At 58.3% G+C, this 14,340-nt stretch overlaps 1 protein-coding gene across 1 annotated transcript in view; it reads left to right on the plus strand.

The window, feature by feature from the left end:
- Cdh23 (cadherin related 23) overlaps window positions 1–14,340 on the plus strand; it is a 338,545-nt gene that overhangs the window by 116,956 nt on the left and 207,249 nt on the right. The window contains exons 7-8 of the mRNA XM_026405783.2: window positions 2,816–2,944; window positions 9,737–9,815. Coding sequence (XP_026261568.2) covers window positions 2,816–2,944; window positions 9,737–9,815 — 208 coding nt within the window. The remainder of the gene's footprint in view (window positions 1–2,815; window positions 2,945–9,736; window positions 9,816–14,340) is intronic.

Genomic DNA, 14,340 nt, shown 5'->3' on the forward strand with positions numbered 1-14,340 from the left:
CCCAGGAGCTCTACCTCCCAGAGCCCAGGTCCCCGGCTCTGCCTCTGGGCTGGGTCAAGGTCTACATTTTTTCTCTTTTTGGGGGGTACCCAGGGATTAAACTCAGGTGCACTCCACCGCTGAGACACATCCTCAGCCCTGTTTGTATTTTATTTTAAGACAGGGTCTTAGCACCCCGCTTTTGCTGAGGCTGGCTTTGAACTTGCCATCCTCCTGCCTCAGCCTCCTGAGCTGCTGGGATTATAGGTGTGCACCACTGCCCTGGAGGAAGGGTCTGCTTTTGAAAGATGGGGTTCCCCAGGCATGGCCAAGGCCCGAGACGCCTCAAGAGCCAGGGACTGCCTCTTCCTGCCCCAGCGGGCCCCGTAGCCCTGCGGAGGATACTGGCATTCTTTCCGTCCCCCTGGTCTCCCGGGAGATGTGTGCTGCCATTTGTGAAAGGGACTTGTGGGATGAAGGGGCTGGGATGCCCAGAGGTTGCTTTTGTGCCTACCCACCGGCACCTTCTGCACGCCCGTCCCTGTGCTCCCATGGCTCACGCTGCGCTCAGGCCTGCAGCTGCTGTTCCTCTTTCTCTACAAACCTGCCCCGTGGGATAATTTCCATCCTCCATAAAAATGGCTCTGGGATGTGGGAACAGATCAGCGCTGGGCACAGGTAAGAATGTGGGTGGCCAGGCCCATCACGAGCCCCGTGCTCAAGCTGGGCTGATGAATACAGAGAAATTGCTGCTAATCTCCCTGCAATCAGGCCTTGAAACTGCAGAGCAGGAGGGGCCTGTCACTCCCCGGTGGGTGGCTTCCTGCTCGCTCCTGGATCAGCTGATGCCACGATCCCTCTGGGGCTGGCATCATGCCCTTGGTGCTGGGCATTTCCCAGGTGATTCTCCTGCCTGTGACGAAGGCAGTAATGTGGTCCCCAGCTGTAGAGGAGACAGCCACAGGCCCTGGTCACATCTGAGAGCCTGGCATGACGCCGGCCCCACCAGATGTGCCCACCGCCATCTCCCTTCCCCACCGGAGAGTTCAGGGTGGGCTGGATGGGGTCATCTGTCACAGGAGCAGGACTACAGCCCAGGGTACAATGGAGGTGGCAGGTGCCAGGCTGGACAAAAGCCAGCTGCCTACAAGAGCCTGGTAACGGCAAACCAGAATCATGGCGCATGTGGCCCAGGAGGTCAGGGGACTCCTGTGGGCCATGAGGCTGGCTGGGAGCACTCCCTTGGGCAGTACCCCAGCCTGGGCTGTGGTGGCCATGGTTTTGGAGCCTGGGAGGCTGCCCCAACCCCACCCCAGGGCCCCTCTGCTCAGCTCCTCCTGCTCCCAGACTCCCCCCGCTTGCTGCACCCACTCCCGTCCCTGAGGCCCTCCCACCCACTCCTTGGTGACCCCCGAGGACTCACAGGGACGGTCGGGCCCCTACGCCTCCTGGGCTCTGCAGCTCCATCTCTGGGGGTCAGGGGCAGGCACCAGGCTTTCTCATAACGTGGGGAATGCCTGGCCTTGCTCACGTCACTCCAGACAAACCAAGGGCCATCGCACCTGGGGACAACCACCCTCCAATCCCAGATCAGAGAGTTTACAAGTCCAAGGGGCTGGGAGATTCACCTTACAGGAATGGACATCGAGAATCCGGGAGGGGAAAGAGCTTACTGGAGGTTACCCAGCAAGTCCCAGATGTTTAGGCTCCAAATCAAGGCTGTGAAGGGCAGGGTTTTGTTTTGTTTTGTTTTGTTTTGTTTTTGGTACCAGGGATTGAACCCAACCCAGGGGCACTTGACCACTGAGCCACACCCCCAGCCCTTTTTATATTTTGTTTTGAGATAGAGTCCCACTACGTGGCTTAGGGTCATGCTAAGCTGCTGAGGCTGGCTTTGAACTCGTGATCCTCCTGCCTCAGCTTCTCAAGCCATTGGGATCAGAGACATGCACCACTGCGCCCAGCAAGGCTGCCCTTGTCTGTGTAAAGTGCTCTGAGTTCGAGTTCTTGCTACCCCCTTACAGTCGGATGAGTCTAGGCTGTCACTTCCCTCTCTGGTCTCTGTGAACCCACGGGGACAGTGAACCCATGGGGACGGTGAGCCCACGACTTCTCATGCAGGACACTGGCGTGGGGCAGGCTCTGCGTTCGGCTGTGCCTCTGCCGCTGGTGCTGACTGGTGTTACTGGGTAGCAGCAGGCTGCTTCGGTTTTCATCACCAGCTGTGCATTTCGGGTCCTGGGTGTCCTCTCTTGGTGAGCTTTTATAGGACTGAACTTGCAGTACTGCCTGTAGGGCCACCGGGGAATGGCAGGCATGACCCCTCAGGATCCTGGAGGGCCCCAGATGTCACAGGCTCTGGAGCTCCCCCTGCTGGCTCGACTGGAAAAGTCCCTTGATCAGTAAATCCAGGACCCAGAGCAGGATTGCGGGTCCCAGAATGAGCCCCTGTGTGGCCAAAGGGCCCTTCTTCTGAGGAGTTGCTATCTAGTTGTCCTGGGCATGGAGAGGGGCAGGGACCCTGGGCTGAACACAGCAGAGGCACTGAGGACAGAGCCATCTCTTTACCTGAAGCCAGCCATCCAGTGCAAGGATATTCAGGGTAGCCAGGCCGAGGTTACCTCCACCTCCATGCCCTTCATGACACCGGAGAAGCCACTGTCCCATGGCCCTGCCTGGGGACCCTGTGTGTGTCCTCCTGCAGGAGTCCTCATGTACGTGTGTGCCTGGACATGTGCATGTGTGTGACACATGCTCCAGGACCGTGTGTGCGTGTACATGAGTGTGTCCACGGAGTCACTTAAACTAAGGCTGTGTGCGCTCTTTGCCCTCTAAGGATCAAGACAAGACCAGGCCTCTGTCCACCCTGGCCAACCTGGCCATCATCATCACGGACGTCCAGGACATGGACCCCATCTTCATCAACCTGCCTTACAGCACCAACATCTATGAGCATTCTCCTCCGGTAAGTCCCCCCACCCCCCGGCCCTGGGAGGGGCTCTAGTGCTGGCGTGGGCTCCTCCTAGCTCCACCTACCCTGGCACCTGGGACGGTAGTGACAGGCATCAGCAGTAAAACCCCACCTCCCCATCCTCCCGCTTTGTCCCCAGGGTGCTCTGAGTGGCAAAGAACAAAGTCTGGCTGGGCAGGAAGGGGGAGTGATTAGAAAGGGTCTTCTGGGGGTGCCCTTGGGAGCCCAGCCTGCGCTGGGGACTGGAGTGGGGTGCAGGCTCTGCAGAGTGTCCTGGGGCTTGGCCACGGCCTGCAGTCTGCCATCAGCATGGCCTAAGGGGGCAGCTGGCCTTCTGCCCCAGGGCCTCTCAGCCCTGGCTCTTCCTTGAGTGCTGAGAGCCATAGCCCAGTAGGAATGACGCATGGCATTTTTGCCAGAACGGAGTGGTTGAGAGGGGAGATGATAATGGTTATGTTAAGCTGTGTATTTAACTGTATATTAGACCCCTGTTGTCTGCCTCAGCCTACTGCTTTGGAGTTCTCGTGGGGATTCCCGGAGAGTTCCCATTGGTTGGGGAAATGCCGGAGGAGGGATTTCTGGTTGGTGTGGTGTGTCCCAGGAGAAGGCCGCGTGTGTGGCGTTCACAGGAGTTCCGAAATAAAGTTTGTTCCTGTTTTAGTGGCTCATGATTTGTGCCCAGCCAGACTGCGGCACTTGAGAGCCGGCAGCGGCAGCTGGTCTCCCTAACTGCTCCGTCTTTGGATTTCTCGGGTCCAGGTTTGCAACAGAGACTCCTGACTTTGTGCCATGTCACAAGTCACTGGACATCAGCCAACCTGTGGATTGACTGCCCTGGGACCATGTGTCCACCGCTGGCCCAAACAGCCATAAGTGGGGGTCTCAGAGAATGAAACAGGTGGCTGTCCACTCTGCAGGGGCCATGGCTGGGGCAGCTGTGGCCAGGCGACAATGACAGGCATCCCTAGAGTGGTCACCTCCATGCTCTATGCTAGCTAGAAGGAAGCCCCCACCGTGGGCTGATAGAGGACAGCGAGGTGCCTCCTCGGGCAGGTGAGGCCTGGACATGCAGCTTGGGGAAAGCATTGATGGAAAGAAAAGTGGCCCCCCTTTTTCCTGCAGAGCTGGGGACGGAACCTAGAGCCTCAACCCATGCTAGGCAAGTGCTCTGTCACGGAGCTGCAGCCCCAGCCCTGACCCTGCTTTTGAGAGAAACCTGTGTGTTGGGAGGACGGTCTCACAGTTGTGAGAGCAGGGCAGGCTCCCACCAGAGGCCAGTGGATGTTTGGGCCCTGCCCATCTGCACAGGCTGGCTGCCCGGACTGGGTGCAGACCATGCTCCCAGGCCATCGCACACCTAGCTTGGACACCATGGCTGTCCTGACCACTGGCCAGGGGCATGGAGCTGGCACTGGGCCCCTGTCTTCTTGGCCAGGTGTGAAGCATAAGCTCTAACAAGCAGGATGCTCTCTAGCCTTCTGCGACGGGTGTTTGCAGCTGCTTGGAGGGCAGTGGAGGGCACCTCGGGTCGCTACTCCCACCCTTCTATTTCCTGGCTTCTGTGCACAGTGGGAGCCCCGGCTTTGGAGTCTGAAGGGTGCCCCTGCTCAGCTCCCCCACTTCCCAGGACCCCTTCCTTTCTCCTCCTTGCCGGGCCCTCATCTCAGTCTCAGGTCGGAGCTGACTGCTGTTTGCTCCTCTCCGCCCCCAGCCCACAGGCTTGTCCTTCTGAGTGCTCAGGGCTCTGGAGCAACTGGCCCAGACTCTGCTTCCTGGCTGGGCTGGGAGCGTAGGTCAGCAGAGGTGGGGTCAGCTGTGTGCATGGACATAGTGGGAAGTATCTATGGAAGGGCTGGATGAAGAAAACCATCCTGTCACCCTTGTCACCTCTGGCACCTGCTGTCATCACCAATCCATGTCAAGCACCCCACAAGTGTGGAAGTGAGCAGAGATCAAACCGAGTGTTTGGCGACACAGTGGCTGGTTTCTGGTATCCAGGCTGGGCCAGGCCTTCCGGCTGAGTCTCACCCCCGGTCACGGTGTGAGCTTCCTCTGAGACCCTTGGGCTTGTCCTTTGCTAGCATCCCTCTCTCCAAGACCACCCTCCGCTGTGACAGGTTTTACTTTCAGACCTGCCTTCACTCACTTCTGCTTCTTTCTTCCGTGCTTTCATCCGTCACCAGCCCTGTGTGCAGGGGCCTGTGCGAAGCCACACCCTCTTCTCTCTGGAGGCTTCCACGGGCTCCTGCTAGTGATCCCTCTGTCTGAGCAAACCAGATGCTGGCCCACCTGAGCCCCTGCTCGCACCTTGGCTGGGTTTCTTGCATCTGATGTGACTTGCATGTCTCTTGCATCTCTTCGGGCTCAGAGACCTTGACATCTCTGCCTGGCCAGGGTTGTCCCTTTGCCCCTGAAGGCCAATGTCTGGGGAGCTGCTGAACCCCTGTTCGGAGGGTGTGAGCTCCTCCATGTGGGTCCTAACCAGGATGGGGTTGAAGGGAGGCAAACCAGGCAGTAAGTGGGGGTTTGACCTCTTTGGGGGTGCTGCCTGGGGTCCCCCTGTCCACAGAATCACACTTCACATCCACGCGCCTGTCCTCTCCTCCTGGCTCCGCACTTGGAAGGAGCCCCGTTTCCCGTCTGCACACGGCTCTCTCCCGCAGGCCTCCTCCTGCACACTCTAGGCCCGATTTTTCCAGGCCTCTAATCAGTTTCCGTGCCTTGATCTGGGTCCTCCGTGTCCCTTTACCGTGTGGCACTCTGATTTGATGCAGTTGTTCCCGGCTGGCCCGGGAGCCTCCTGGGCCGCAGGACCCAGGCATCCTCCTTCTGGGCCTTGCCTCCACGGCTCCCAGGCCTCCGCCCAGACCCTTCCCCACTCCCCCTGGCTCCCCTCTTTATCTGCGGCTCCCAGCATGTACACCTCCCTCTATCAGTGTATCGGGCAGGCATGCCTCATCTAAAGTGTATATATTACCTAATAAAATCCTTCTTATTTGGGATTATTGCATCAAATTTTAATTTCCTCACTCGAGCAGCAGCATGTCGGCCTGCCCGTCAGTGGAGGACCGATAGAAGGTGAAAGGAGCGGATAAACTGCACAAATTACTGCCAGCCGATGCCTATCAGCCCTTTGACTGGAATTGACTGGAATTAAGGACTGAGAAATAGGATTTTCTGCCTCAGAATCTGCTGCAGCAGCTCCGGTCGGAAGTCCCCGCCAGCCCCCGCCAGCCAGCTCCCCCCAAGGGCGCCTCCCACTCCCAAAGCAAACTGCTCGTCACCTTTCAAGTCCTTAATCCTGTCTTGGAAGTGGCAGTGGGCTGGGGCTCCAGGGGAGCTGGGGAAGGCGGCCGAGGCCTCTGAGGCCAGGCGCGGCCCCTTGAGCCAACTCTCCTGCAGAGGCGGAGGGAGGGGACGCAGCACAAAGGGGAAAGAAAAGTCCCAGCTCTGCCTTCACGGCCCACCTCAGCCTGTGCATGTCCCCTGGGCACAGAGTCCCCGGCCCTTCCACCTACGCCCTCTGTCCCTGCCCATCTGAGGCCGGAGTCCCCTGCTGTGGGGTGGAGAGAACCAGTGTGACCTGCTCCACGGTGAGAGGAAGAGAGAGAGGACGCTGGCGGGTGCTCAGCCCTGCACAGGCGCTCAGGTGACACCCATTCTCGCCATCAGCCGCTGGCTGTTCGAATAACGCCTAGAAAACACCAGAGCTCGAGGGTGGAGAGTCATAATCTGGGATGTCGGGGTCAGAATTTGCTGAAATCAGAAACAGGACGTGTGTCCATTGTCCAGGACCAGGCACCTGGATCTCCACCAGGTACCCACAGGGATTCCAGACCCCAGTTTGTAGTCCCAATCACTTTTGTCACCTTTGCCACGTGTGAGTGCTTTACATATATAGCGAATGCTTAGGAGCGGGGACTATTATGAACCCATTTTATAGATGGGAAAAGGGTCGCAAGAGGTTAAAATTGATGCAGAGGATTCAGTCACAGGAGGTCAGGCACCGGGTTGAACACAACCACCTGCCCCACGTCTCGAGGAGCCGGGGCCCCATGGGTCTGCACACCTGTTGCCTCTCCGGGGAGAGCCTCGTTTCTGAGAAGGCCTCGTCCTCCCCCCGTGTGGGTTCCGGGGAGGGCAAGAAGCTCCTGGGCAGTGGGGCTGGACCTGGCCTGCCCACCTGCTCTACCAGCCATGCCCAGCTGCCTGGGGCAGAGGGGCCTTCAAGCAGACTGGCCGGCCAGGCGGGGCTCACTTGCCCGTTCCCTCATCTTTGGAAATAAGTTGCAGTATATTGAAAATATAATCACCGAGACTCTGAAACAAGAGCCGTGAGTTCCCCAGAGCCCCCGGACCTCCCTGTTAATTCCTTCTCATAACATTTCCAGTCTTTCTGTCTGCACTTGTATTAAAAGCTCAGGGTTTTATTAAAAGTGGATTTATTTACCCAAAAAAGAGATGAAACCCCAGACCTTGTCAGGAGCCAGGCAGGGCTCTCCGTAGCATCTGGGTGACCCCTGCTGGGAGGGAGCGACCTTGGCCTCCTACCCTGCAGAGCTGGCTGGCTGCTCCCAGCTCCACCCGCCTTGGAGGACTCTGGCCATCTGGAGCAGGACTGCCCCCAGGGGAGGCGCCCACAGGGCTCTGAATATTGAAAGTCCTTGGGTCACCAGGTCCCCTCTTTGCCCAGGCCAGTGCTGGCTGCCTCATCCTGTCCCCTTTGGGCTCACTGTCCTAGGTGCTGCCCCTGCCTGCCCTGGGTGTACACTGGGGTCACGCAGCTGGCCCTCCAGCTGGGAGGGTGGAGCTGGGAGCAGCCAGCCAGCTTAGTGACTCTGGCAGGCCAGGGACCCTCATGCCAGGACACCTGTGGGGCCTGGGCAGGATGGGGGTGCATCCGAGGAGCTGCCCCCATGTCCAAAAAGCACAATTGGCAGCTGGCGCCTCAGGCCAGAGTCCTGCACCCTCAGGAGCTCCTCGGGGAGACAGACCCCGACTTTTGGGGGCAGATCCCCCCAAAAGAGTCTGGGGGTGTGGACCCTTCAAGTGAAATGCTGTCCTTCCCAAACAGCCTTGTCCCAGCGGCCCACTAACGTGCTTCGCGAAGGACACCCCGGTCTCAGAGAGCAAGCTGGAGAAGGGCCCTGGCCGCTCCTCGGAGCCCTGATACGCCACAGCCCCCGGCAGCTCAGGGAGCCCGGGTGCCGCCTTTCCCCAGTTCCACGGGAGCTGATGCTTGCAAAGTGCACAGAGCAATGACTTTTACAAATGACATTATTGTTATTATAACGGAACCTGTCACAGAGGTAGCGTCACCTGACTAGCAAGAGCACTTTGGAGCCAAAGTCCCTGTTTTAGTCAGCTTTTTCATTGCTGTGACCAAAGGACCTGACAAGAACAATTTTAGAAGAGGAAACGTTTATTCGGGCCTCACGATTTCAGAGGGCTCAGTCCATAGACCCCCGGCCTCACTGCTCTGGGCCTAAGTGAGGCAGGACATCATGGTGGAAGGGTGCGGGGAGGGAAGAGCCCAGGACATGATAATCAGGAAGCAGAGAGGGAGGGAGAGAGAGAGAGGAGAGAGAGAGAGAGAGAGAGAGAGAGAGAGAGAGAGAGAGTTCTGCTCAGCTCATCAGGTACAAAATATAAACCCCAAAATGCCAGGTTGCTATTTTCCCCGAGGGGGAGATGGGTCCGATTGGGGTCATCACTCAGGCTGCCCCGGGGCCAGAACCTCTGGCCACAGGGTGTGTTGGAGCCTGGAGAGCAGGTGGAGGTCGCCCCGGCGAGGAGATTCAGCAAGTAGCGTGGTAGTGGCCGAGTCAGCACCCGTGTGTGCGTTGGATCATTCAGTCCATCAGCCAATTTGTCAACCGCAGCTGGCGAGTATGGGCCGTGCGCCAGGATCCCTTCCTAGGACAAGGCACGTCTCCAAGGCTTGCTTGCACTGTCTCCTGTCCACGGAGCACCTTCCTTTCCATTTTTCTCTCTCTGGAAAGCTCCTACGCACTCTTCAAAACCCATCCTAAATGCCACCCACCTGTACCTTTTGCAGGTTCCTCCAGGTGGGCTTCTGCACTGTAGGAGCTGTCTCTCCATCTGCACCCACAGCTGCCCCGCCTGTGTCCTCGGCTCCTTGGCATGGACGGCTCTCCAGGAGCAGACCCCTGCCTCTCTCTTGCTCTGGGCTCCTTCTCTGGGAAGGAGGGGGAGCCGAGTCACTGGGAGGAGGCAGGAGCCATGGGCGCAGCCGTGGGCAGGGTTCACAGGGCCATCGTGCCTCCCGGGTGGCTCGGTCAACCCTGGAGATGCATGCTTTCTGGTCGTGCTCTCACACATAGAGTATTTGATCCATAATGTTTTCCTTTACTCAAGCTCTGGTGAAAACACGGTCCCATCTTATTCAGATTAGGGGGGCGCAAACTGAGGCCAGAGAGGTACGGCATTCTTCCTAAGGTCACAGAGCAATTTGATGGATGGTGATTTAGAATCCAGACCTTATAACTCTGCTGGCTGTTCCTCCATCTGCTTCTCGCATGCGAGTGAGGGATATGGGGAAAGGCGGGGACAGTGATGGCGTTGGCAAGGTTGGGCTTTCCCAGGGGTCCTGGGTGTGTACCTGAGCCCTCGATGTGTGACCCAGGGACAGAGTGGGGCACTTGCTGCCTGCTTCCTGGGCTGGCCTGGTCAGCCCGAGGAGGGAAACCACGGGTGACAGAAGAGCTACAAGAAGCAGAGCCTGGGGCCAGGTGGCTAACTCAAGGCTCTCTGTCTCCCACGCAGGGCACCACCGTGCGCCTGATCACCGCCATTGACCAGGATAAAGGACGTCCCAGGGGGATTGGCTACACCATTGTTTCAGGTAAGGAGAGAGCTGTCCCTGTCCCTCCCCCCACCCCGGGAGAGCCTGAGGAGGGTTGAGGGCACAAGGGGCAGTGTAGGAGACCTGCCTCCAGGGACAGTCCTCACCAAAGGGGCCTGGAAAGGCCGTGAATGAATGAAGAGGGGGCGGAAGAGGAGAAGAGGCTCTTGGGAAGCCCGCAGAGGCCAAGGCATGGGGGGACTGCGGGGCAGCACAGGGGACAGTGTGCTGCTGTCCACCGCCTGAAGCCTGGCACCTCTGGGGCTCCGAGCCCAGTCGCGGGTGGCTGCGCCGACCTCCACCAGTGCTGGGGTGTGTCTGTCCTTACTTGTTGAAAAGGGGACAATTTGTACATCATGTTGGAACAAATAGAGTTGGGACCTTGGCTGATGGTACGCGCTCTTGCATGGCCAGGGTTGGGGACTCGTGTCTCCACTCAGCTCCGTTGGTTGAGCCGACAGCGGCTGACTGCAGAGGGGCTTTGGGATGACGGGATCCCTGGCTCACACTCTGACCAAAGGCTGGCAAGATGGCGCCTCTGCGTGGCTGTCCTGGGACTGGCTGGGTTTGGGAGCCCAGCTGCTGGTGGGAGACCCCGGAGAGGCTGCTCACCCACGGGGACTGGCTGTCCTCCCACCCTGTATGCACCCCACAGGAGGCCTTCTGGCACAGCCCACTGTCACCAAGTGTCAACCTGGTGCATCTGGGCGGGTCAGCGTCCACTCCATTGTGCCCACCATGCCCCCCACCCTGAGAACAGGGAGTGGCATAGTTGGAGTGTTCTCCCTGAAGCTCAAGATACAGCAGAGCATGCTGATCAAGAAGGTGTAGGGTGGAGCCGCCTGAGCCAGATGGTCCTGGGTGTCTCTGTGCCTCAGTTTGCCATCTGTGAAATGGGAACAGTGAGCGTACCTACCTGGAGGTGGTTTAAGGCTCAGATGGCTTAGCGCATATAAAGAGCTGAATGAACGGGTGTGCGGTAACGATAAGTGTTGCCAGTGTGGTTCCCGCCAGGCGCTAATGATTCCTGGGGAAGGTGGAGGCTAACTGGGGGAGGGAGCCATCCCACATCTTGTGATTGCAGGAAACCCGGGGCTCGTGGGCCTCCTGAAACTGCTGGTGTGGCTATTATTATGTCTCTAAAGCCCACTGTCCCCCAGACCCTGATCAAGTGCAGCCCAGCCCAGGTAGTGAACATCGGCTCATGGGTTTGGAGGGTGGGTTTGGGGCTCTGCCCCATCCTGACGCCCCCTCTGTTTTCTCAGTCTGGTGCCCAGGACACAACCTGGCCCAGGGTAAACCCTCGTGTGCACTTGTGAAGTGAGTGAACGTCACTCTGGGATAGTGGGTTTGCACCTGGGCTCCTACCGTAAGTGCAGCGTTCCTGGTCTCCGGGGAGATTCTTGTCCTGTAGGGCTGGAGTGGGCCCGGAGGGGCCTGGGCTCACCTAGCAGCTCAGTGTGCATGATCCTAAGGCCAAGATGTGGGAGAGCCCTCCTAGGAAGGAGTCCATTCTGCAGGAGGTCAGGGTTCCTGGCCTGAGTGGCAACACCTGTCCACGCTGCCCACCTTCATGAATTCCACACCTCGGGGGCAAGGCAAGTGTTTCCCGGTGCTCGGGGGCTGCTGTGGAGACCTGGGGACACCAGCGAGCCCCATAGGCTGTGCCGTTGGAAGGGAGGGTGGGCAGCAGCGTGGGCGGGCTCTGGGCTGCGGGAGGAGGTGTCCTGTCCTCACTGCCCCTAGGCTGGCTCCACACACACCCCGGCCTGGATGGGGTGGGAGTCGGGAGCCAGAACCTTTCCAGAATGGGAAACCACACAGTGACGCTGAGGGCCTCTACCCCACGGCGCTGGTCGATTCCAGATCCATGCTGGGTGCCAGGCCACCAGCCTCCACCTCAGCCCTCTCCAGTCCCCAAAGACGCTCCCTTCCACCCCCTGTTCAGCCCCTGCCTTAGAGCAGGAGCTGGAGGGCTGAGGCTCTGGTGTCTGGCTGGGCTCTGGAGCTCAGAGTGGGGGCAGGTGACAACTGCCTGCAGCAGTATCCCGTGGGATCCCCAGGGGCATGTCCTCTAGTCCAGGTTCCCAACAACAAACAAGAGGATGAGAAGGGAGACCAGAACCAGAGAGAGGAGATGTGGGTGGAGGCTGGGCAGGAGGCAGAAACCCTGGAGGGCAGGGGCACCTGGCATAGCGATTAGGACTCCCATGGCCGGCACAGATGTGCCTTGAGGGCTTTGGGGAGGATGACACATGGGTTCCCTCTCACATGCCAACTTTGACTGAGTGGTAACAGCTGCCCGAAGAGGCACTGGAAGCCAAAAGGGGTCAGGGTGATGAATGAGCGCAGAGTTCCGTTGGTAGGGTCTGGTGTGGGCAAGGGTGTGGAAGGGGCAGCCCCTGTGGCCATGACTTGCTGTCCTGGGTATGTTGGCCCTTGGACCTTGCTTACAGGTGGCTCTTGCTCATCCTCCGTCTCCTGGGTGTTTGCCACTGCTCCTCTGACAGCAAGCAGCTTGAACCCAGGGGCACTTAACCACCGAGCCACATCCCCAGCCCTTTTTTCACATTTTATTTAGAGACGGGGTCTTGCTGAGTTGCTTAGGGCTTCATTAAGTTCCTGAGGCTGGCTTTGAACTCGAGATCCTCCTGCCTCAGCCTCCCAAGCCTCTGGGATTCCAGGCGTGCGCCACTGTACCCGGCAAGGGCAGTTTCTTTTCTCCCCTAAGCATCCTGCCTGGCTCAGCTGCTCCTACCTACCACACCTGCCTGGCTGGGCTGCCGTGGCCTCCCTGAGAGCCAGCCTCACGTGAGCCGAGAGGCAGATGGGTGGGAGGAGCAGGTGGACAGCAGTCTGGGATTTGGCCTTGAGTCTGCTTCCCTTGGATAGTGGAGACACTGCTGCAAAGAACATTGTCTTGCCTGTCTGGGGACAGTTGCAGCCCTGTCCTTGGTGGCCTGGTCAGGACCCATTTATCTTGAAGCAGGCAGAGGGTTGATTCTGTCCCCCTGCCACCCCAGAGCATGCCCAGCAGGGCCTACTCCATCCAGCCCCAGGTCTCAGGGCCTGGGCAGGGCAGGGCAGAGTCCTGAGGGCCACTGGCATGGTGACATAAGTCTCAGGGCCTGTCAGGAGACTGCGTTGGTGGTGGCATCTGTCTACATGTGGGAAAGGCCTGCCCACCCCATGCCGGGGGACACAGGTCTGAGCCCACAGGTGATCCGTGCGTGGCAGGCTATCAGCCTGCCCTGCTCCCTGGGCCCCGTCCCCTCTGGGCCGCGCCTCTGCCCGCTGCCGTGGGGATTTATATCTGCACACAGCGTTTTCTCCAATACTAATGATCCCTCTGTTTTGCCAAGAACAAAGAGGCCTTCAGCAGTAACTTATGGCTCCATTGCCATCAATTTGTTCCCAGCCCCTTGGGACGGAGGAATGACAAGGTTCTTTCCCTTAGAGGACTTGGCACTGGCCCCATCCACTCTCTCAGCCTGGACCTACCCTGCTGTCACCACGGGCATCATTGCACCTAGGGCTGCCCCAATCAGGGTCTGACCAGCTCCGGCCCCCACTGCCGACCTGGACTTCAATCTGAGCAGGGGCCCTCTCTGGCCTCGCGCCTCCTGCCAGGAACAGCCCTGCTTGAGGAGGTAGCTGGTCCGTCCTGGGAAGCACTGGACTTGGAGTCCAAGTGGTGAGTCTGAGCCTCTCTCTGCCACCTGCCAGCAAGGTGTCTGAGCAAGACCTTGGCTTCTCCCAGCCCCGCAGCCCTCATCCGGGGAATGGGGTCAGGAATTCCCACACGGGGGCGATGGTGCAGGAGAGACTCCGAAGAGCCTTCAAACATTCAGGATTAGCAATTGTCAGGGAAAGATCAGGAGCCCGGGTCCTTGGAACTCAGGCATTTATTTCCTCCTCCACTCATCTGAGTACAGGGAAACGTTGAGAGTGTGGCTCTGGGGCCACTGTCCAAGGTGGTGACCTCCAGCCCTCCTGGCCACTTCCGCTGCACCCGTGGCTAGTGGGTACCTGAAATGTGGCTTCTCTGAATCAAGATGTATCAGAAGTATAACACTCGGAATTTTGAAGACTTAATATGTAGAAAAGATTATAAAATATCTCACTAATAATGTTTTATATAAGCCAGGCAAGGTGACATGTGCTTGTAATCCCAGCCACTCGGGAGACTGAGACAGGAGGATCACAATTTGAGGCCAGTCTCAGCAACTTAGTGAGACTTTGTCTCAAAATAAAAAATACAGGGGGCTGGGATATAGCTTAGTGGTAGAACACCCTTGGTTCAATCCCCAGCACCACAACCAACCAATGAATCAATGAAAACAATGTTTCATGTGGGGGCTGAGGTGCAGTTCGGCCATCAAGCATGTGCTGAGCATGTGCAAGGCCCTGGGTTCCATCCCCATCACCACTAGTAATAATGGTCATCTTTTATATTGATGACGTGTTGAATAATATTTTGGACAAACCAGGTTACATGCAGTACATTATTATAATTAATTTTTCC

This window comes from Urocitellus parryii, chromosome 5 (assembly GCF_045843805.1).
Source record: "Urocitellus parryii isolate mUroPar1 chromosome 5, mUroPar1.hap1, whole genome shotgun sequence".
In the NCBI taxonomy this organism is placed as follows: domain Eukaryota; kingdom Metazoa; phylum Chordata; class Mammalia; order Rodentia; family Sciuridae; genus Urocitellus; species Urocitellus parryii.